We start from the raw sequence: 23856 nt of genomic DNA, 5'->3' as shown, positions 1-23856 counted from the left end.
TTCTGCCAAAACAAACTCTTATTTCACGTTCGAAGATATATGCTCCCAATGCATACATTAATATAGCTATTGATTTTCCTCTTGCCAGTCATTATCAAGATCTATTTATCCCCCGGCTCCCCATTGATTGAGGAGAGCAGTTTTCCCAGTGGTCAATCAATTCTGATATCCTCCATGACAAAGAGTCAATATCTATTTATTATTTGATTTATGGGCTTAATTATCTTAAACATGATCAGGCAGGGACAAAGCTGAAGTTGGGCACTGCCCAAGCAACTGAAGCCGAGTTGGGAATACATCAAACTAGACCCCAGGCCAGCAAGTCCCCAGAGCAGTGAAAACACCCCGATCTGACACTTGCCACTCCCGCCCAACTCCCCCCATCCTGGAGTCGGCCACAAGGAGAGGGAGGGAAAGGGATGGACGCCAGGGTTTCAGCTGGCACCTGCGGCCAACTCAACAAGTCCCAAGCCAGGAGAGCTTGGTGGTTGGACAATGAGTCTGACTTGGAGGTGGGTCAGCCTTGGCCCTCCCCAGGGGAGAGGATCCAGCCATGGAGCATTCTAAGAGGTCAGTGGAGCATTAAAAAGAAGGAGGGACTTAGGTACGGCTGGGAAGGGAAAGATGACAAGAGGAGGGTTTGATATGGACTTGCGTCTAAATGGGACAGTCTTGGGTTCAAATTCTGCCTCTTCCTAGCTTGATGACCTTAGGCACATTGCTTCATCTCTCCATTTCCTTGTCTATAACTGGGAATTGAATGGTACCTAATGATTCAAAGGACAGAAAAGCCAGTATTTGCATGCAGGTTGATCAGACTGCAGGGAACCAGCTTTTAATTACAATCTCGCCTCCCATCACGAGGTGCTTCCTGTGCTCCTGAATCTTCCTGTAACCACCGCCTGCCAGCGAGGCTGAGGACACTGTGCCTCTGGTTTCTGGAACACACGTTAAGGACCTGATGTTGCCCACATTTGTCTTCAAAACATGGGAGAGCAGCTGGCTATTTTTAACTTGGGTAAATAGTGAAAGCTGTTGAAAATGCCTTTGTTTCCAAAGGACTACCAGCTCGCTGCTCCTTTTCCCCTAGGGCAGCATACCAAATACGTTTCAGAACCCAGGGCATTCAAACGTGCATTTGTTCCCACTGATGTCTGATTAGGATCAACCCTAACTGTCCACACCATTCCTCCAGGAAGGAAACACACCAACAATCCTGCTGCGAGTTCTCCTAAGAAAAGGGATTGCCCCAAAGTGGTCTTTCTAAAATGCAAATCAGACCGTTATCTCTCCTCTGATTAAATCACTGGGTGGCTCCCCCGTGTCTTTAGGAGAAAGTTCAAATTCCTTAGCTTGGCTCACAAGGTCCTTTAAGCTCATCTCCAGCTTCTTATCCCTTGTTATCCCCATACGGATCCTATATTCCAGCTCCTGACTCTTGGCTGCTCCTCGCTCTCCAGTCTTGCTCCCTCCCACCTCCAGCCCTTTGCACATGGTATTCACTCTATTAGAAATGCCATACCTTCTTGTCCATCTGGCCAATTCCTTGATTGGATAAAGAGGGGGCTCTGGGTCCCTGTAAGCTTTTCCGATCCTATTGCAGAGATTATGACACCATTTGAGAATCATCTAGTTACCTGTCTGTGAGCCCCGCAGGGGCAGAGACCGTGCCTCCTCCTTCATTTCCAGCACCACAGCTGGCACCTTACACATGATGCGTGTTTGGGGCAAATGCCCCCAAACCACTCAGCCTCTTTATCGTATTATTATGACTTACATCACATAATTGGCTTCTTTTTTCTTTCCATCACCGTCAATTCTCCCACATGCTCTAACCACCCCCCCCCCACCCCCGTTTGTACTATATTTTCCTTCTGTCCCACTCGATTCTCAGTGATTCTAAGCAAACAGTACCATTCATTGTTCGCTGCTACACTTGCCTGGAGGAGCAGGATGTGCTAATGCAGGTGAGTATTTCTGGAGACTGTTATTCACTCATTCAACAAGTATTTAAGGAGGACCTGATCTTTTAGGGGCTGTGGAGACAGAGATGAGTCAAATAGCCAAGGTCCCACTTTCCTGGGGCTTCTATTCTAAGGTGGGGGAAGGGACAGAGGGCAGAGAGACAACAAGCAAGCAAACAAATTGAGGAACAGAAGAATTATCTGACAGTGAGAAATGCCCTAACGAAGATAAAACTCAGTGACATCATGGGAAGGACTCAAGTCGCGGGAGTCGTGTGCTGGGGGCCACTCTGGATTGGCCTCAGGACTCCACGGGCTTCTGGTTGCCTCTACTGCCTGCCTGCTTCTTCTCAGTCCCCTGTGCAGGGTGACCCTTCCCACCAGGCCACTCGATGCTAGGGGTGCTCCAGGCTCTGTCCTCGGGTGACCTCCCTCTCTTCCCTGGATGCCCTCAGCTTCCATTGAAGCCCACAGCTTCAATCACTGCTTATACACAGATGACTCACACACGGTTATTTCCAGCCAACATTTCATCTGAGCTTGAGACTAGTATATCCAGCTCCCGACTCAACATCTCCTCCTGGAAGGCTCAAAGGGGAGAGAGGTTAAGTCACTTGGCCAAGGTGCAAGCCAGGAGCAGAGCTGGGACACAGATCCAAGTAGCCAAACCACAGCCGTCCCCTCGTATCATTTGATACTCTAATAAACACAAAACACCTGCTGTTTGTAGTGCCAAGGATGCTTTGGCACCTGGGAGGAAATATACTCCTTCTAATAGCTGCTATCATTATCATTATTGCCATTGTTGTTGTTGTTAGAATATCATCATTATTACTATAGCAACTGCGAGATACAAGGCATCAAGCACCGCCAGCCACAGAAGACATTATGCTCTAGCCTTTCCATATCCGATCTCTAATTCTTATCATGATCTTGCAAGGGAGATCGATGTTATCCCATTGTATAGAGGAGGAAACTGAGGCAAACAGGAGCAGAGAAATTTGCAATAGACCCAAATCCAAAAAAGGGAGTGTTCATTCATACATTGTTTAATGAAAATACAAGCCACAAAACAGGATTGCTGGGTGAGTCTATCTTCAGTGGGAGAAGGAGAGCTATCCACAAATGTGTGAGCAGCACAGAGCTGCTGGCTTTTCACAAAACCCACATGATTTTCCTCCTGGGAATACAGTTGCTATTTCTCAGCCTCCCTTGCAGTCAGGTGTGGTCAGGGCACTGTGCCAGCCCATGACACATGAGTGGAATAATGTGCACCACTTCTAAACCTCCCACATGACCCTCCATACTTGTCCCTCTTTCCCCAGCTAGAAGCAGAAGACTCTGAGCCCTAGGGATGGATCCAAAAGAAGGGATTGGTCTTGGATCCCTCCACCCATGAAGGAAAGCCATCTACCATCCAGAAACACCCATCTTGGACTATCATGTGAGCAAGACACGGACTTCTACAGTGTTAAGCCACTTAATATTTTAAGGCTTATTTGTTACAGCAGCTACTGTTACCCTGACCAACACAAACTGTGAGTTTGCATACATCCTGAGAAAACCGCCTGGAAGGATGTTCACCAAAACGTTAAGGTGATTCTCTCTGGCTGGAGACCTTATGGGTGAATTGCATTTTCTTCTTTTTGCTGATCTGCATTTTCTATAACAAATGAGTTACCACTTGTGTAATAAGACACAAAAGTTATGTTTCAAGGGATGACGGGTGTCACACGTGCTAATGTAGAATCTTTGAGATTCCAGAAAAGGGGTGGCCAGTGGTAAAGTCTTCATCCATGCAAGTGCTCTGCTGGTCATACGATTGTTTACCAAAAGGCCTATGCAATGTACATGGGATGATGCTAATAATAATGATGATAACGATGCAGTACATTTATAGCGCTTCGTTCACAAAAGTCCCGGGGTTCTTCACATTCCAGCACAATTAAAGGCAGCCACAGACAAAAACCTTTTCAGCTGTGCTTTATAAAGGGAAAGCAATTCAGCTTTTTGCACATAAAAGGAAGCCGATTCCACTGGATGTTGGGGGATGGAATCTTCATGTGCTCAGGCCCCCCAAGTCTTATATGTTATATTTAGGACAATCAAACTGGCCCGAAGGAAAAAGAAAAATCAGAAAGCCCCGGAGTACAGAGTTACAGAAAAAGCACGTCGAGATCTCATTGTGGCATCGAGTTACCATCCTAGCAGAAGGCAGGGTCCTCCATTTGTCTGTCAAAGATGGTAGCTCGGTGCTATTATATTTGAAAGCACGAAAAACAGGAACCGATTCGGAGTTGGAAAGAAAGAATCTACTAAGTAGCTCCTGATATTTACCAGGTTTAAAATGCTGTGCAAATGAGGTCCCAGGAGATTCCAGGACCACCTCATCCCCAGGAGGTGGGTGAGGGCGGGATGTCGCGTGCAGGCGAGCAATACTGTTGACCTTGCATGCCTGCGAAATTGCATTTGGACTCCAGGGGCCCAGCGAAGGGACTGAGGACACACGCCAAATGAGAAGTAAAAAAAAAATCTTCCTGAGAGCAGTGAGCAAATCCTGCCCTTCCCTCCTTCTCTTTCCCGGGGCGTAAAGCCCCTCTATCACAACCAGACATTTATGGAACGCCCCTCAGGTCCCACTCCCTCCTACTCTCACCCCTGGGAAAGCATCTTGATGAAGTTCACTGTGGTCCCAAAGGCAGAGGAACCATTCAACATCTTTCCTGGGAGCCCCACACAGGTGGAAATGTCAGACCAACAGCCAGGACACCCGAGAGCCCCGATTCCTCTGCTGTGTCCTTCAGGGCTGGCCTTGGTGGATGCCATCACTGTGCTCAACCAAATGAGGTTTTTTTTGAGGACGATTAACTCTGAGCTAACATCTGCTGCCAATCCTCCTCTTTTCACTGAGGAAGACTGGCCCTGAGCTAACATCTGTGCCCATCTTCCTCTACTTTATACGTGGGATGCTGCCACAGCATGGCTTGATAAGCAGTGCATAGGTCCACACCCGGGATCTGAACTGGTGAACCCCAGGCCGCGGAAGAGGAATGTGCAAACTTAACTGCTGCACCACCGGGCTGGCCACCAACCAAATGAGTCTTGACACAAGAACCAGCCAGCTGAGCAAAAGAGGCAGCCGTGAGGCCATCAGGAAACTTCCAGAGTGGTGTGAGCAGCTCCTGTTTAACATTCTTCACTGGCTTCCCACTGCACTAGGATAAACTCCATGCCATTGTCTGCACTTTTGAGCCCTGCAGCCTGTTTCCTGCCACCCTGCTGTCACTCATCCACTTCCTTCTGGTCCTCAAACCCACCCATTTCATTCCCACCTCAGGGCCTTTGCACCTGCTGAGTCCCTGCCTGTGCTGTTCTTTCTCTGCCTCTTTGCAGGACTGTCTCCTCCTCCTCATTAGGTCTCAGCTCAAATGTCACCTCCCCTTAGACACCTCTTCTGGGCTGCTCCTCAGAGCTGCCCTCTGGTCACTCTGACCTGTCCCCCTGTGTGTGGCCTTCACAGCACTTAACACAAACCTTGGATTATCTTACTTAATTGTCTGTTTAACTTGCTACTGTCTGTCTGTTCGACGGGAATGTCAAGTCCTTGAAGAAACCATAGGAACTGTGTTTGAACAAACAGCACGCAGCCTGGCACTCAGCCCGGCCGAGAAACACCTGTGGAGGCCACGTGAGTGAGCTCGGTCAGCACCGAAGCTACGAGGCGGCTCTGGGGCCCCCGCTGGCTCTCACAATGGGACAGTCCAGGCCCTCGCTCATTTTGAACTCAGCTGCTCACCTCCCCCTGCTTCTAGGCAGAGTTGCTCTGCCTAGAGGTTTCCGAGGTGTGCAGGAAGCTCCTGGCGGTGGGAAAGTCTGCTCGCTCAGAGTAGCAAGTAGGAAGAGCTTTCTTTAAAGCCGGGGCCTGAGCTTGCGTGTCATCAGAATCTCCTGCAGGACTTCCTAAAACATAGAACCTGGGCCACCCCCCAGCGCCTCTGATGGGGGAAGGCGGAAGAATTTGCATTCTAGCAAGTTCCCAGGTGAAGCTAGTCAGGGGTCGGCACCATGAAGCAGAGATTTAAATAATCAGGGGCTTCTAGAAAAACATTTGGGGGTTTGGGGTGAGGGCTTCTGGGAAACTTCTAGGCAAACTTGGTGAGCTGCTAATATTAATGAAATGAGTCTTTTGCACGGAAAGAGAAGGTGTGTGTTTTTGTGGGAGAAGGAGGGTGGGAGAGAGAACGAGAGGGAAGAGAGTTGGTGTGTGGCTTAGGGGTAGATGGAGGAGCTGTGTGCGTGTCCTGGGCCCCCAGGAATCTACAGGGCATTGCAGAAGCACATCAACACAGACTCAAAGCCACAAAAAATAAAGTTCAGTTTAGTAAGCTGGCGGTTCTCAAACTGTGGAGCAGCGAATCCTCTGGGACGTAATAAAGGAGACAGATGGGGCCCGGGCCTTGTATTGTGACCAGGTCCCCCAGATGATTCTGATGCCGTCAAAGGTGACGAACTCCGTGACATGCTACTGCTCACGAGTCGAGCCCATTCCCCTTGACCTGGCCGAGGCCTCCGTGGCAAAGAAGGAACAGGCTAGACTGACATTCAGATGTCCATTTGCTCCATTCCAGGTTCTGCCAGTTACTTGTTCTATGACGTGGGGAAGGGCCCCCTTTGCCTCCCTGACCTCAGTGTTCCCATCTGTAAAATGGGCACAGCGATAAATGGGAGAACATCACCCGGCCTGGCCCGAAGCAAAGCCCTTGCTGAAGGTTGGTGGAATCGGTTGCTTTGTTTGGCTCATTTTGGGGCTTGGCATTTATCAGCATGAGATAAATGTTTTCCCTCGACCAGGGAAATGGGTTCAGCAATGAGGCTCAGCTTTGCCTGTTTCAGCTTTAAAAGAGGAACCACCTGATGGAACCCCGGTCTCTGCTTGGCCCTGAGCTCTCTGTGCCTTCCTCTCCCGAGGGAGGGCTGGAGCAGAAGCTAACGAGGGCACTGGGACACTGGGATAAACCTTGTGGGAAGAATGGGGCGGCCTCTCCCTCCCTAGACTCTGCCTCGGAGGCGACAAGGGTGTCGGCTGGTGTAGACCCTCCTCTCCTGTCAAAACAGCAACCACGATGGGTGGTCTTCATAACACAGCCTTTCCGGTCTGGCCAAGGGCAGGGGATGGGACGGGAGCAACGATGCTCATTCCACCGAAGTCATCAGCTCTTTGATCCCGATGGGAAATTAGGGCAGACACACTGACATTTCCTTGAACCGCTGTTGCCTCTGCAGCCATCAAAATCCTCCCCTTGGGTCCCCAGCCTTTATTTTGGAGGTTCCCCAAGTTTTGCCCTCAAAGACACCAGGTCCTACCCCCTCCCACAACCCGCCAGCGGCTGCCTGCTGCCCTCAGCGAAAACCCAGACCTCTCACCAGGCTTGAGGGGCTCAGAGGGCCTCCTGGCTGCCTGGTGGAGCCACCTGCCAGGTTTGGTACCAGGTCCGAGCCCCAGCCAGACAGTTAGAGACTCTAGGACAGGGGTTCTCAACTGGGGCAACTCTGCCCCCTGGGGACATCTGGCAATATCTGAAGACACTTCTGGTTGTCCCAACTAGGACAACTAGTATTAGAACATAGTGGGTAAGGGCAGGGATGCTGCTAAACATCCTACAGTGCACAGGACAGCCCCTGTAAATGAATCATCCGGCCCCAGTGAGGGACTACGGTAGGGGAAGAGCCAGGCGTTGGATTGTTTTAAAAGTCCCCCCCAACACAACCAGGACTGAGAGCCTTTCCCCTCCCCTGGAAAGCTCCTGCCAGCTTCTCTACCCTCATCTTCTACCCTTTTGCCCTGCCTGTGGTTCTGCCACCACAGTTTTCTTTCACATCCACAAACACTCCCTGCTCATTCCTACCCCTGGGCCTTTGCATCTCCTGGGTGTGCCCTGCCCCCACATCTGCACAGCTGGCTCCTGGCATTCAGGTCCCTGCCCAAGTATCATTTCTTCAGAGAGGCTGCCTGGCTCCCCCTACCTAAAATGACCCCAACACCCAAGTCCCTCTTAAGCACATCTCTCTGTTCTGTTTGCGTCAACGCACAGGGAGGGACCTACGCAAATGATCTAATTACTACTTTAGTACTACTCTGCCCACGCGCTCCCCCCACCCACCCCGGACTAGAATGACAGCACTCTGAGAACAAGGTCCATGTCTGTCTGGCTCACCATCGTCCCCTAGCATCCAGCAACGTGCCTGGGACTTCATAAGTGTTTACTAAACATCTGTTGAATGAATGAATGAACGGATGGATGGATGAATGGCAAGCACTGGGGAAGATGGGGTTTTCAAGCTGTGGGAGGATGAAGTGTATCGATAGAGACCTGTGCTCTTGTAATGGCCCCACTTTCCTCTCCTGGTCCCAGTTTCCGCCTCTGTAACATGGAAGGGATAGGTTCGGTGGTGTCATTGCTCCCTAACGAAGCCCATTCAGAGACATCCATTTCAGCTCTGCTTTGTCTTTGTCTCCCTGGCACCAGGCTAAGGTAGGCTGGCCCGTATGCCCATCACCAGATAAATAACAAATTACCACCCACTGAGATCCTCATATTTTGTAATTCTGTCCTATTTTCCACAGGAAACTTCCCTGTTTCCATTTCCTTTCATACCAGCTGGACAGATCTGGCATCAATGCTGAGCACATAACAGGTCTCCCTGGCGATATTCTCTAGGGCATGGTTCCCAAATATCGGTTGGATTAGAATGGGCTGGGGAGCTTGGTTAAAAGGTTTCACCTACGAACAGACTTGACTCACTAGGTCGAGGGTGATGTGGGTAGACTGAAAAATGGCCCCCAAGGATAGCCAGGTCCCAATCCCTGGAAACTGTGAACGTTACCGAAGATGGCAAAAGGGACTTTGCAGATGTGATTGAGTTAAGCATCTCGAAATGCGAGATGACCGCGGATTTTCTGGGTGGGTCCTAAAGGCCATCACAAGTATCCTTATAAGAGGGAGTTGCGGCAATGAAGCAAGATGCTAAACTGTTGGCTTTGAAGATGTGGGAAGGGCCACCAGCCAAGGAATGCAGCTCTAGAAGCTGGAAGAGGCAAGGAAAGGGGTTCTCCTCTGGAGCTTCTAGAAAGAACACAGCTCTGACTTGGTTTTAGCCCAGTGAGCCTGCTCCAGACTTCTGACCTGCAGAACTGTAAGAGACTAGATCTGGGACATTTTAAGCCACCAAGTTTGTGCTGATTGTTATGACAGTCTAAGGACCCTAACACAGGTAGACCCAGGAATCCACATGTTACTGACCTTCCTCTCTTTGGTGGCTCGGAAGCAGGAGGTCCGGTTGGACCGCACTGGTCCAGAGCCGTGGCAGGCTGCTTCTCAAACACGCCCGTTCTCAGAGAACCAAAGAATTTCGTTAGAGTTGGAAGGACCCTGCCTCAAATATCCACTTCTACCTGCCCATTTTACAGATGGGGGAACTGAGGCCTAGGAAACTCCACAGCAAGACAGAAGGATGAGAGACGCTTTCATTCAACTCTATCTTTACTGGCTTTCAAATTCCATTTGGAGTTTTTAAAATGAGCAATGGTGCAGGCTGTCGATAGCTTTGCAATAATCCCATAATGACCCAGTTGTGAAACAATTTAGCAATTCTGCTGCTAATTGCATTTGTGGATATAGCAATTGGGTAACTAGTTGGTTATTACTCATTCTCCAAGAGCCATACACACTACTTTACAAGGAAGCTAATCTTAGAAATACTTGTTAACTTCAACAATAATTACTAAGTAATTGGCTAGAACACGCCATTGTGAATTTATCTGGAATATGCCAGGTAATTATCTGGTCTCATGTTCTCTGTAAGATAAATCCAAGGTCCAAAAATTGTTCCAGTTGGTTGATTATCAGCCAACCATCGACCTCTGCCAGCCAATTGTGCGAATGCACGTGATTAATCAAATTACTCAAATATTTGGTTTCAAACTGAACGTTCAGATAAGAGACGTGGATGGCCAACAAGTGGACAGTGCTGAATGGGAGAGAGGGAGGCACAGAGCCCCTCCCTAGGATAAATATATAATGACACAATAGTATGGAATAAATGCTACTTCTTTGGGGCTCATCTGGCTTCTTCACACAAAATACTAAAACACTTCAGAGACCAATTACATGTCCCAAAGCTGCAGAGTCTTTATCACGGTGCCAGGAAAAGGCTGTGCTATTTGTGAAATCTCCAGGCAGTTATAGTGCTTGGGGAGGGGGACGCTGAGTTTCGTACATAATAGAAAAGGGGCCGAAAATGCAGCTGGCTTGCAGGAGGAGTGACACATTTTCATAATGACCACTCGTGTTTCAAGGATGGCTGCTAACTCAATCCGTCCACTTCCAATGAGCCAGCCTTTGGGAAAGGGAGGAGGGGGGCTTGGGGACCTGGGCTCCATGATAATACTGGAAAAGTCAGAGGGCAGGAGGCAGGAGGTCCTTAGAAGGGCCAGGCAAAGGAAAGGAGATCGTGGATTTCAGATTTCTAATTGGGGGATGTGAAAAAGAGATGTTAGCAGGTCAAAAGGTGAGGAGCTGACCAGAGAGAAATCTGGGGTAACAGACTGGTGGGAGAGTGGGTAGAAGGCCAGGGGTGGGGAAAAAACCACCTTCTAACCAGACTTCTGCACCCCAGGGGAAGGGCTATTGCTTGCCGGCTGATGAAGATGATACTCACTGGATAAGAAAGGTGTTAATGGTTTTGCGATGGTAGGTTGTAAAAATGGCCACAGACTGTTCCTCTCCCTGCATCCATGCCCTTGCAGTGTCACCCTGCGAATCTGCCCATCCAGAGGTAACGTCTTTCTCCTTGCCTTGAATGGAGGTTGTCCACATGACTTGCTTTGGCCAATGGACTTAGCCAATGAAACACAACCAGAGGAGTGAAAGGCACTTGTCCATCAGGGCTTGACCTCTTGCTGTACTTGGAGCCCTGAGACCACCATGGGAATGAGTCTGAGCTAGCCTGTTGGGGGGTGAGAGGCCGCGGGGAGGAGAACCAAGGCACCTGAGCTGACAGCCTGCCAACCCGCAGACACGGGACTGAGGGCATCCAAGACTGACCAGCCCTCAATCCGACCTGCCAGGTGACCACAGACATAGCCAAGAGCCCAGCAACTGAGCCTGGCTCAGCACAGAAACACTGTCCCCAGAACAGAGAGAAACCACGAAGTTCTGTCACTCAGCAAAAGCTTATTGAAACACTCACCTAATCAGAGCACCTCAGCCCCTGAGTGTGACGTGGGCTGATTACTGGAGAGCCGCCCCTGCCCTGTGCAGAGTTGAGAACCACCGTGTTCACCCTGGTTTAAGGAGAGTTGAAGGGCCACGCCGAGATCTCCCATCCTTTCCAGGCTCTTCCTGACATGTGGGCTCCAGTCAACTCACCATCAGCATCATCAATGGTGACAGACAATAACACAGCTTCTGCCAATCACCAAGGTCTTCTAAATGGACTCAAGGGGGCTTTGCATCACAGGGAAGACATTAAGACACATCAGTTCTTCCCTGAGCCCCCAGGTCCTGCTACGGTACCTGCCAAGACGCAAGCTTTACACATTTGGGATCTTATTGACGAGTGAAGTTTAGGAAGCAGAGAGCTCCTACTTGACCTCTGGCAGCACAGGCCATACCGAGAACCCCGCGGCTGTGGCCAGTCTCAGCGCAACAGGGCAGTAACTTCCAGAGTTTAAAAACACACAAAGAATTGTTTCACAACTGTTCAGCTGAAAACAAAGCTATTTTTTTTTTCAACGCCTCACATCACTGGGTAAAGTTAGACAGAGCAAGTCCAACAAAGTTGCTAGCATCTGACATTATCTTAACGTCAGTTCTCTATTAACTGCTCCTTCTGGGCAGCTATGGATCACAGATCCTAGATATTTAAAACCACAATGGTGAAGCCCACAAATGTGCTCTCCTACTTTAAGGAAAGTTAGCGTAACACTCATCAGGATCTTAGTCCAGGGGTCGGCAAACTAGAGTGCGAGGGCCAAATCCGGCCCTTTGCCTGGTTTTGTAAATAAAGCTTTATTGGAACACAGTCACGTACATCCATTTACATCTTGTCTGGGCCTGCGTCCGCACCACAGCGGCAGAGTTGAGTAGTTGCTAATGCAACTGTATGGCCTGAAAATATTTACTATTGGGCCCTTTGCAAAAAAAGTCTAACGACCCCTGATTTAGCCTAATTCACTCAATTTACATGCGGAGAGGGTGGGTCTCGGAGATGTTGTTTCACCAATACTTGGAGAACAGGGGCATCTAGAACCTACTTGTCTGACTCCCCGTGCATGCTCTCTCCATGGCACTGCCCTGCCAGAGAGTTTTAGCATTAAAAGTATTTTCTGGAATCTCAAATCTTAAAACCCAGATAAGCTGTGAATGGTAGAGCTACAGGTGTTCTATCCACCAGAATGTTGAACTACCCAGAACCCCCGTTTCTCAACCCCGCGGGAAGCAGAGCTTGGGGAATGAATGCGCCGGTGCGGAGCCCAGGTGGGACTGACCTGGTGATGATGGCCAGGTGGGGCGGGCTCATGCAGGCGCCCATGAAGAGCACCACGTTCTCATGCCGCGTCTGCCTGTAGGCCATCACCTCCCGCTTGAAGGCCTTTAGCTGTTCCTCGTTATCCCTCTCGATGTCGATCAGCCGGATGGCCACCTCGCCGTGCCAGCGGCCGTGGTACACCTGCCCGAAGCGGCCTTTCCCGATGAGCTCGCCGATCTCCAGCTGCTCAAAAGGGATGTCCCACTCCTGAAGGAAGATGCTCGTCTGGCTGGCCTTGCGCGGGAAGCTCCGGGCCGAGAGGAGGGACAGGTTCATCTCCTCGAAGTCATCCTCCGACTCCTCGGCCTCGTCGTGGCCCTCTTCATTCTGTGGCCGGAGGGGGAGAGAGGTCAGAGCTGTTGCCCCCGCCCCACCGTCCCACGAAGTCGTGCTGGGTCCCTTTGTGCATGTGCAGGTCTGGACACATGTCTATGTGCGTTTTGGGCTGGTGCCCACATCTCTCTCTATTTTCCCAGGTAGCTTGGGTCTAGAATTGTTTACAGTGAAGGAGCTGAAAGGGAGATGGTGGTAATCTGACTCTCTTGTGCTAAGGGGGAAACTGAGGCTCAGAGAGGAGAAATGCAAGGGGGACCACCCATTCCAGTTTCCTGGGACTTCCCTGGTTTTGGCACCAGAAGTCCCACACCTTGGAAACCCCTCAGTCCCGGCAAACAGAGAGGGTTGGTCACCCTGGGAAGCTCCAGGTCACAAAGCCAGGCTAAAATACAGGTACATCATGTGTCTGCAGGTAACAGGTGACAACCGTCAATTTGGTGTGTCTCTGCTTCCCCCAGGGAATTTGGAATTGATGAGTCAGAAACTGGGAGAGGTCAGAACGACTCTGCACAGGCCAGAGGCCCGGGTTCCTGTGCAGCCGGGAGGGCAGAGACAGGAGAGTGAGAGGCTGACAGAATGGGTTTACGGGCAGACCAAATGAGCTGGAATCTGGCCTCTGTGTGACCTTGGGCAGGTCACTTGCCATCTCTGAGCCTTCCTCTCCTCATCACAGAGTGGGGCTCATCAAATCTGCTCCTGGGGGTGGTGTGAGGTTTTCAGTGAGATGAAGGCCTGTTAAGTTCTTTGCACAGATCTGACCACAGGTATGAAACATGCACTGGGATGCCCGAGAAAATGCGGTAGAAACTTCAGTAGATCCGGGGCCCCACCCAGATGGACTGAATCAGAACACCAGCAGGCCAGGGCCAGGAGCCTGCATTTTTGTCCTGCATGCCCATATGACTCCGGTACACTTAGGCGTGACCATCCCAATAGCTAAACACTCAAGGTCTACGGACCCACATTCCCACTATGGTGTCTGGGGTGCCTGGGGTGCCCTGTCCCTTGGCTCTTTTGCTGGAGTGTGGGAACAGCAGGTGCCTGAGCCCATGGGGATCCCCAAGGGCTTGAGGCCTGATGAGACAGCCTGAGGAGGTGGCCCCTTGGCTGGGTGCAGGTGCTCCTGGCCCCAAACCTGAGCAGGCTGTCTCCACTGGCACACTCAGGAGAAGGGACACAGGAAACATCTGCTTCTCTCAGGCTCAGTTTTCAACTGCCACAACAGTTCCAGAAAAGGACATAATTTTCTCTGGAAACTCTGACTCTATTCCTTTCAGTTGGGGACATACCGGCAGAGCCCAGGGGTTGAGACTCCATGGTTCTCCCCCAGGACGCATCGTTTTCTCCTCCAGTGGCTCTGGCAGTTGGGAAGAGCCCCAGAACATTCTCGATACCCCGCCAAGCCCAGGGTCCCTGAGGCCCGCCCCGCCTCCCACGTATTCTTGTGAAGGCAGTGGGGCACATCCCCTTGGTATTCACCCAGCCTTGAGCTGGTTTTTCAACTCAGAATGCAAATCACTTGCCAACTTCCACACAACGTGCTTTTCCGTGATGCACACCAGAACGGCCCATTAGGCTCAGTGCCCGGAGGGGCCACCGCTTGCTCGTCGTCCTGGAGTTAGAACATCCATCAAGCAGAGCCACCTGCCCCCCACCATGGGCCCCCAGCCTCCGGACACCCTGGCTCCTGACCTCAGTGGGCTGTGCCAAGCTCTGGGCAGCCCCCGGAAAAAGCTGCTTCATTGCTCTCTAGTTCTCACCTCCGAGGTTGGCTCCACTTCAATTTGAAGTAATGGATTTCCTTCCAAGCTTTAAAGAAAGAAAAATAAATGTGACCCTCAGGTGAAAAGGTAGGTCCATGTATCAAGTTTACCCATGTATGAAAAGTTCCAAAATGAGAAATCCTAACCATCAAGCCCTTCTCTTGAATTTCCCTTCAATGCTTGCATCTGAAATAATCCATAGCCTTGCCAGAAAGAAGCAGTGTGCAAGGACGTTGTTTTAAATAGATTTTCTGGGCTGCTCAGGGCTCATTTTTCTTTATTGCTTTGGTTTCCACTAATCTAGCAGCTTCCTTGTAAATTGGCCTAAATGCCACAAGTGGAAGAATCCTCAGAGCTCTAGGTCCTCACCAGGAAAGAATTAATCAGATCTCTAAAGTACGCTGAGATTCGGAAACTTCTAGAAGGATCTTAGCATCCATTTGTTTGCTCATTCATTCCTTCAAGTAGAATTATGTGCCAGGAACAGCGCCAGGCCCTTAGAGGGATGGAGAGTTGAAACTGGCCTGGCTCCTGACTTTGAGGAATATTACATTACTACTGAAGAGACTAAAGCAAGTGCATAGATGTTGTGCAGAAAGGCTAAAAGTGACAAGGGCCGAAAGTTAGGTACGGACTGAATAAATGGAAATTCTCAAGGGAGAGGATTGCTGGATGTATTTGAAAGTTCAGTGTTTGAGATGGACCGATTGCGCCCATCTTGTTGGATCGGGGTGTGTGGAAGGAGAGTGAGGAGGAGGACACAAGGCTGGAAGACACGTGTGTGCGTGCGTGTGTGTGTGGGATGCATGCAGAAGCTCGTGAGCTGCAGGTGCGTTCTAGATATATGAACATACTGGGAGTGGGCGCTGGGGGGCACAATGTGTTTGTGTGAGTACTAAGTATATATAGAGTACTGGGTGGGTATTATGGGATATGCTCTGTGCTCTGTTCTGTGTGCACGTGAGTTGCATGTACACACGAGGCAGGCTGTATGTTGATGGTATAACTGAGTATGTATTAGGGTGTGAGGGGAGTGTCTGAGCGCATGGTATGTGATGGGGATTTGGGGCACAGTGTGTGTTTGCAGTGTTTTGGGGTGTGTTTTTAGAGTAGAGGATGTGTATGTGTTTATAGTAGCTGGGCTGCCGAAGGCACAGAAGAGCTGGAACTGGGAGCAGGAAGGAATCACACGGATACCATGTGCCCTTCCTACGTCCCCAGTGGAAGCTTAGCAGATTCCCTCTACCTGCCCCCTCATTTTGGGGGCCTCCCCTATCCTCACCCTCAGACCCCAGGAAGCTGTTGACCCTGCAGACAGAGTCAATCCACTTGATGGAGGGGCTCCTGGTGAGAGAGAGTCTGAAAGACTGTGAGAACCGAAAGAAGGGTCCTCACAAAGTGGCATCTGTATGATGTATGAACATTCAGCCATTGTATGAACCAATTATTTATAGCACAGCCTGGGAAGGCGGGATGGAACGGCACTGTGACAACTGATATGCTGGGAGCTTGCCGCCCTGGGGGAGATTTGGGGGGAACAACGCAGCTGGAGCCCCTCCTCACACCCAAGAAAACAGGCAGCCCTCCTCTGCTGGCATGAGGCGTGGTTACTGCAGCCGGGCCATTCCATGACTTCTCTTCTGCACTTAAGTTAGTTCCCATCACTCCAGGCACATTTAAGCAGATCGTGGGCAGTTATTGACTCTGCTTGTCCCTGGCACCCCCTGGCTGTCCGTTAATAACCTGGAGTTCGTCTTGCACAAATTGTGGAATTAGTTTACGTGCAGCAGAGAAATGATCCGGAGCTAGATGTGAGCACAATATCCCCCGGCAAATTGCTGCTCCTTTGATTTCGGAGATACATCATTTGGGTCTTTAACAAAGTCCATAACACCACCAGAAAGGACGGAGCAGCGAGGGGAGCCAGAAGAAAAACCAAGGAGGCGAAAATGTGAGTTGGGAAACCAGCCAAATTGCAATTAGGTCCCTAGGGTGTCCCAGACTTTGGTCACAACCAAGGAAAAGTTAAGGAAGGTGATTTCACTTCTGCCGCACAAGCAATAGACCACCTGGAAAGAGGTCTGTATCTTAAAGATGCTAAAGACGCCACACAAAGATGTTCGCTGCAGCACTGCTTATAACCGTGAAATATGGGAAGTTGTAAGATCCAGCAAGAGGAAATGATCAAGGAAATTATTCTACGTCAATATGGTATTTTACAGCCATTAAAAACAATGCGTAGGAAGAGTCTGGAGTAATATGAAAAATGCGATGTAACAGCATTAAGGGATAAAAAAGGACGGAAATTGCAGGTATCATGCATCACAAGTATGTAAAACATGAATAGAAAGAACACACATCAAATTTCTAAGAGCAGTAGGATTATAAGTGATTATTTTTCCTGTCTTTTTTTTTTTACAGAATTAGTCCAAATTTTCCAAAACTATCTTATATTATTTTTATAACAGTATAAACCAGAGGCCAGCAAAGTTGTTCTGCAAACAGCCAGAGAGTAAATATTTTAGACTTTGCAGGCCATACGGTCTGTTGCAACTACTCAGCTCTCCTGCTGTAGTTCAAAAGCCGCCGTAGACAGTGCGTTGTAAACAAATGGGCATGGCTGTGTTCCAATAAAACTTTATTTATAAAAACATGCGGCAAGTTGGATTTGTCCCATAGGCTGTAATTTGTTGATCCCTGGTACAAACCTAAATTACACTTTTTAAACCGGGGACCATGACGCAGAAGAATTGTCCTTTCATTGAGCCCTAGCTGTTGCCTGGGGAAGGTTGTCTTTCTCATCATAGGAGAATCTGGCGGTCCTAAGGAAATGGTCTGGTCTCTGGAAATCACACTTGACAGGCAGGGTCAGGGACACAAGGCAGAGCTGACTCATGCGGGCCAGCATTGTCTCTCTCGCCTGGGCTGTCACGCTCCCTCTCTCTGCCTGAGCCCTTCCCTATGTCTCTCTGTCCCCCTGTACTTCTCCCCCTGCTTCCCACCCTATCAGTTCCAGGAAGAGGACGAAAGAAGACAGGGATCCTGAGGAGACCGGAGCCCAGGGCAGGGGAAAGAGATCTCTGTCTCACTTACATTGGATTCGAGGTCACCGGATGCAGGATGACCTGGGGTGCCCGGGTCGGCGTCTCTGGCACCGGCACCACATCTGAGAGCCAGAGATTAGACAGTCAGAAACCCACTGTGGAGTCCACAACCACCCCCAAAAGTCTGCTTCCTGGGAGACGCTGGCAGCCAGTAACTTCTCCCCAGATCATGGGCCCCTGGGGCTGGCCAATCCTTTCTCTCCCTTCCTAGACCATTTACTTAGATGCACCAGTGTTCTAGAGGACATCCTGAACAAAATTCCCCATTGTTGCCTAGGGGGCTGCTAGAACCCCTGAGCCTCTGGCCTGAGGCATCCACTGGCCATCTCTGAATCTTCCTCACTCCTGACTTCCCTTTGGATGCTGAAGCCACTTGGTTTCACGTCTCCCAGTGCTCAACTCAAGCCCTCTGACCAGCTCTCCCTTGCCACATGGCCCTGGACTCCTCCCCACCTTGCCCATCTGTCCATAGTAGGTAACCCTCTCAGGTCTTTCTCCTGTGCCTTGGGGCCTCGTTAGTGCCACTGTGCCCCTGGGACTCCCACCCCTTCCTTCTCCACTCCCATGTCCAGCCAGTATCCTGGGGTCTGGTGATTCCTTCCCCCTCTCTCTTTGAGCTTGCCCCCCAACAACAGGCGCCTCCATCCATTCCAGCAACTCCCGCTCCTCAGCGGGCGTGCTCAGAAGGGGCTGGGCTCACACGAGACTCACCTGGGAAGACGAATTGCTGCTTGTATTTGTAGTAGTGGGATGCTGAGGAAGGAAGCAAGCACCAGAGTGAGCGCCACCCCAGAGCCGTCCCTTCGGGTACCAAATTGGCCTCCCACAGCCACCAGGCGCCCAGCCTCAAGGGTTTCCAGACTTCTGCAGACACCCTGAATTCCAAAGGACTGAGACCATGTGTAAAGAAACCAGAGCTCTAAAATCCAAGCCAACCCTCCCATTCGATGCTCCCTGAAAACAGGGCACCCCAGCTCGGAGAGTCATCCTGAGCACAATCGCAGTCTTGTTAAACGCATGAGAGCACACACACAGAAAAAGTCCGCAAAGTCATCATCTAAAATATTATTTTTTCGCCTGTAGGCAGAGTGATTACAGTGGCTTTAAAAAAAAAAAACCCTTTATGAGTTTCCTGTGTTTTCCAAATTCTCTACATTGAGCATTGCATTAGTTTTCTTGTTGCTGTTCTAACAAATGACCACCAACTTGGTGACTGAAAACAACCCAAATTTATTCTCTTATAGTCTGGAGGTCAGCAGTCTGAAATGAGTCCTAAGGGGCTAAAATCGAGGTGTCGGCAGGGCTGGTTCTTTCTGGAGCCTGCCTGCATTTCTCGGCCCCTAGCCCCACCACGTCACCCTCTGCTTCCATCCTGAAATCGCCTTCTCCTGTCTTCGACCTTCCTGCCTCCCTCTTATAAGGATCCTGGTGATTACCCTGGAGTCTCTGGGCGGACTCTGAATGTAATCTTTCCGCCTCAAGATCCTTCCCTTAGTAACAGTTGCAAAGTTCCTTTTTACCATATAAAGTAACATTCATAGATCCCGGGATTAGAATCTGGTCATCTTTGGGGGACCATTATTCTGCCTCCACAAGCATGAATTAATTTCTAAATTTAGGGAAAAAATGATACAAAAGTAATTTCCTCAACTTCACTGCTGGTGCCCCTATTTCATTTTACTTCCAGTCCTCTTACCAGGGGCCAGTTGTTCCAAACATCTTCAAGATTTCTAATGTTACCACTTACGCCAGTGAGATGGAAGGCCTGGAGTAGGAGGGTAGCAGGGGTGTCAGGGGAGGGGACAGGTCACATGGAGCTTTCCAGCCCCAAGGAAAGGAAGTGAGCAGGGATGGAGTCAGATATGAGTGTGCGCTGGTGAATATATTTCCAGAAACTATCTTATTATATTCAAGGACAAGCTACAACTGGGAGTTGGCTCGGCAAGAATTAGCACGGTGGGTTCTGAGCTGGGGTCTAGAAGCTGATCCTGTAGAGACGAATTCTACCTCTTCTTTTGGCTGCTTGTAAAAGCTTGAGTAACTCCCTCCAAGGCTCAGTTTCCACATGTGTAAAATGGGGATAAGAATAGTCGCTCCCGCATAGGACTGAGCTCATCATTGCATGAGATAAAAGCGTATGGTAGGCACAGAATAAGTATTAGGTGCAACAAACCAGCCACTATCTTTCTAAGCTCTCTCAACTAACAGACAAGAATGATTTATAATTAGGAGACAATTGGGTAGGTTCAACAGTGAAGTCATTAGCTGTCCCTGAGGATGCAATTGATTTATAAACTCTCCCAGGATACAGAGCGAGTCCTGGTATCTCGGGACCCCGAGGACCTGGGCTGGTACCTTGCACCAGCAGCTACGCAACTCATGTTTGTTCAATTAATCAACTGTCTTTTAGTGCTACAATCCCCAAGTACCCTAGATAGTTGGAATCCAAAGGGATGCATTTTTGATGCTAGAACATGAGGTGCCCAGGATGGGAAGCCACTCATTGAAGGTCACGGAGCAAAGCTTTAAAAGAAAAGCAACCCCCTGATTTCAAGGACCTTTCTTCTGTTACGCAACCTGGGTTTTTTCATTGCGTGCAGACATCTTGTTAGTCAACAAGGGGCTAAAATTAAAAAAGAAAAACTACCCAAGCTTCTCAAGAGGCTTAGCTGATCTCTTCGCCCCAACTGGGACGGGGGATTCAGTGTCTGCAGAAAAGGTTAGCTGGCAGTTAGGTTCTTTTAAAGAGGAGGGGCTGGGCAATGGACAGCAAGCATGCTCTGAGAAGGGACAGGTGTCAGGCAATGGGACACCCAACAAGCGCCTCCACGCACAGAGCCAACCCCCTCCTCGACCCCTCTGCATGCCGGGGGACAGCTGGTTCCTGATGACTGAAGGGAGAGGGAGGCCAGAAGAGGCGGAAGGCATGAGTGAGCCCTGTTCTTCTTGCTGACAAAGGACCCCAGCAAGAAGGGGCAGCCGACGAACCCGAGCGGCCTGCTCCGGAGAGCCAAGTGGTCCTGTTTTATGGCATGGAAGAGGACCCGGGATCTGGGAGGCTTCAGGTGACCGGAGGTCAGAGAGACCAGCGGGCCACTTTGAAAGCACTTCGCCCCGGAGCCCCCACTCCTTCCCTAAGGTTCCTAAGAGCAGCCTGAGTGGTCTCCTAGAAGGAAGGAACAGGATCAAGTCATCCTCTGCCTAAGCCTTTCCACTGCATCCCATGTGTCTTACATAAAGTCAAAATTCCTGCTGTTCCCTACGAGGCCCGCCAGGCCTCACCCCTGCAGCTCTGAGTCTCACTTGGGGCCACGTTCCCTCATTTATGAGACTCGGGCCCCTGGGACATTTTTCCAGCTCTTTCCTGTGGCAGGGCCTTTGCACGTGCTCCCCTCTCTGCCTGGACAGCTCTCCTCCATCTCTGGAACTCAGCTGCCTCTGACCCTTCAGCCTAAACTTGTTCTCCTCTTGAACTGGCACACAGCATCTTCTCTCCCTTCCTAGCACTTATCACAATTTAGAATTCTATTTTCATGAGTATGTTTGCTTGGTTAACACTTGTCTCTCCCAATAAGCCATAAACTGCATGAGAAAACAGACTTTGGCAGGCAGAAGAATGCCCCCACCCCAAGGTGTCCACGTCCTAATTTCTGGACACTGTGAATACATTACCTGGCATGGCAAAGGGGACCCTGCAGGGGTGACTGAGTTAAGGATCTTGAGATGGGGAGATTATCCTGGATTCTCTGGGTGGGCCCTAAATATAATCACAAGGGTCCTTATAAGAGGGTGGCAAGAGGGTCAGGGTCAGAGAGAGTCAGAGAAGGAGATGCGATAATGGAAGCAGAGGTTGGAGCGACGCAGGGCCACAAGCCAAGGAGTGTGGGCAGCCACTAGAAGCTGGGAAAAGGCAAGGAAATGGATTTTTCTCTAGAACCTCCAGGAAAATCAGCCCTGATGCCATCTTGACTTTTAGCCCTGGGAAATGGATTTTGGACTTGTGACTTCCATAAGTATACGATAATAAATTTGTGCTGCTTTAAGCCACTAAGCATGTGGCTTACAAGCGGCAGCAGCAACAGCAAAATCACACAGGAGTACGTCTGGTTGTGCAGCGCTCCATACCTAGAGCCTCACAGCGTACCTGGCTCAATAAATATCTGTTCAGGAAATGAATGGAAGAAAGCAGCCAGAGGGCCAGAAGACAGTTCAAAAGAGAAAAAACTGCAGCCCTGGGCAATGCATGAATTTCAAGTCATTCGTTCCCTCATTCATTCAGTCAACAAACATTTAATTAGTGCCTTCAGCAGGAGGCAATGCGTTGGGTTGTGGGTGTAGGGTGGTGAATGAAGCAGACATTCTGATGGAGGAGATGGATGCTAAACAAGTGAATAAAGGAACAAGACCATGGCAATGAATGAGGAGCTCTGTAGAGCATAAACTGGGGCAGAGTGATGGCAGGTGGGAGGTTCTGAAAGGGAGCAAACACTCCCATGAGCCCAATGGCCCAGCCCAAGTGAGAGCTCAGAATCCCACAATCACCACCAAAGGCAGAGCCTGCCTCCTTTTTCCTCCCTTTGAGCCATTAGAATTTGCCATTTCCTGCAGTGTGTGTATGTGTGTGCGTGTGTGCACATGTGAGTGCACGCGTGAGTATGTGTGTTTCAAGATGGCACTAGGTGGCTCCAAAGAAAGAAGGTATTTGAACACTCCAGTCTCAGAAACCTACCCGACAATCCCTTAAAATGCCCCGTCATGGATCTCGCCACAGCAAATGTCCCATAAACCTGCATTGTTCGCCCCATTTTACAGGTGAGAAACTGAGACCTAAACAGAGTCAGTGCTGAACGCAAGGCCACAGAGGTAGAAAGGGGCAAAGCTGGGATCCAAACCCAGTTCAGCTGGTCCAGGCAGCACCCTTGACTCCATCCTGCACTCGCCATGTGCGACACGCACCAGGATTCAGAAGGGAATGGAGGAGAACAAGGAGGTGAACCCGACTGGAAGAGCACAGTCACAAACACGCTGAGCCTGGGACGGCTACACTTGGTTTGCTAACTAAACACTCTCCCTTCACATGTCCTGAGGTTAACAAGCGAGCCAGATGCCTGTTAACTCCACAGCCCCTTTTGCACAAGAATGTTCTAGTTCAATCAATGCCAGAGACATTGTTATGCCTAGGCTTAGCTTGAATAGTCTTCAGAAAACTCAACATCTGGCAGGGAACCATAGCCAGAGGCTCCATTCCCCATCAACAGAAGCTCGCAGTCAAGAGCGTGACAGGTGACTAGGGCCTTGCGTGAACAGGACAGGTACTTGTCACCCTGGGGGAATTTTGCTAATACTGCCTAAGACAGAGGGGAGAGCTGGCTGCCCTTCTGGAAGGCCCTATTTTTTTTTTTTTTTCCATTTCAACATTGCATTTTATTATTATTATTCAATTATAAAACGGGTGCATGCTCCTCGTTATTATACACATTCTAGAAGTGCATAAAATAAAATTCCTCTTCTTAGAAACAGCAACCATGAAGTTCTTGCAGACTTTTTTGTGCATATACAAATATATATACACACACATATAAACATACATATACAAATATATATAATTATTTTACAACAAATAGGATGTTATACCAATTGCTTTGCAAATCACTTATTTTCCACTTAAAAGATATTATAGATACCTTTCCATGTCGGAATATTTAGAGAGAGCTGCTCCATTCTTTTTAAGGGCGGCTGAGGATTTGGTTACACAGATATATTACAGTGTATTGAACCATTGCCCTCGTGATGGCCATCGAGGTTGAGCCCAAATTCTTCACTGTTGCCATGAAATCCTCACACACAGGTCCCTGGTGCAAGCACTTCGATATATAAATTCTTAGAAGTGATGTTGCTGGTCCAAGGAGTGTACATTTTAAACTTTAGCAGACAATGCCAAATTACCTTCCCCAAAGGTTCAATGCAATTCACAGGCCAACACCAGCACACGCGGGGATTTCATTTTTATTTCCACAATCCTAGTCAAGCCCGTATTAATTAGCAGTGATGATGAGAAAGGCCAAAATGGGAGCCAAGGTAAATTGCTATTCTTGGATT

At 49.6% G+C, this 23856-nt stretch overlaps 1 protein-coding gene across 5 annotated transcripts in view; it reads right to left on the bottom strand.

Annotated features, from left to right (window-relative positions):
- KSR2 (kinase suppressor of ras 2) overlaps positions 1–23856 on the bottom strand; it is a 387205-nt gene that overhangs the window by 39893 nt on the left and 323456 nt on the right. For all 5 annotated transcript variants that reach the window (XM_070627136.1, XM_070627133.1, XM_070627135.1 and 2 more), the window contains exons 11-14: positions 18469–18510; positions 17747–17819; positions 14651–14699; positions 12514–12881 (exon numbers count right to left, since the gene is read on the bottom strand). In XM_070627136.1, the coding sequence (XP_070483237.1) occupies positions 12514–12881; positions 14651–14699; positions 17747–17819; positions 18469–18510 (532 nt within the window). The remainder of the gene's footprint in view (positions 1–12513; positions 12882–14650; positions 14700–17746; positions 17820–18468; positions 18511–23856) is intronic.

Source organism: Equus przewalskii, chromosome 7, assembly GCF_037783145.1.
Source record: "Equus przewalskii isolate Varuska chromosome 7, EquPr2, whole genome shotgun sequence".
NCBI lineage: Eukaryota > Metazoa > Chordata > Mammalia > Perissodactyla > Equidae > Equus > Equus przewalskii.
The sequence above is the reverse complement of the archived record's forward strand: the minus strand, read 5'-3'. Positions and strand labels throughout refer to the sequence as shown.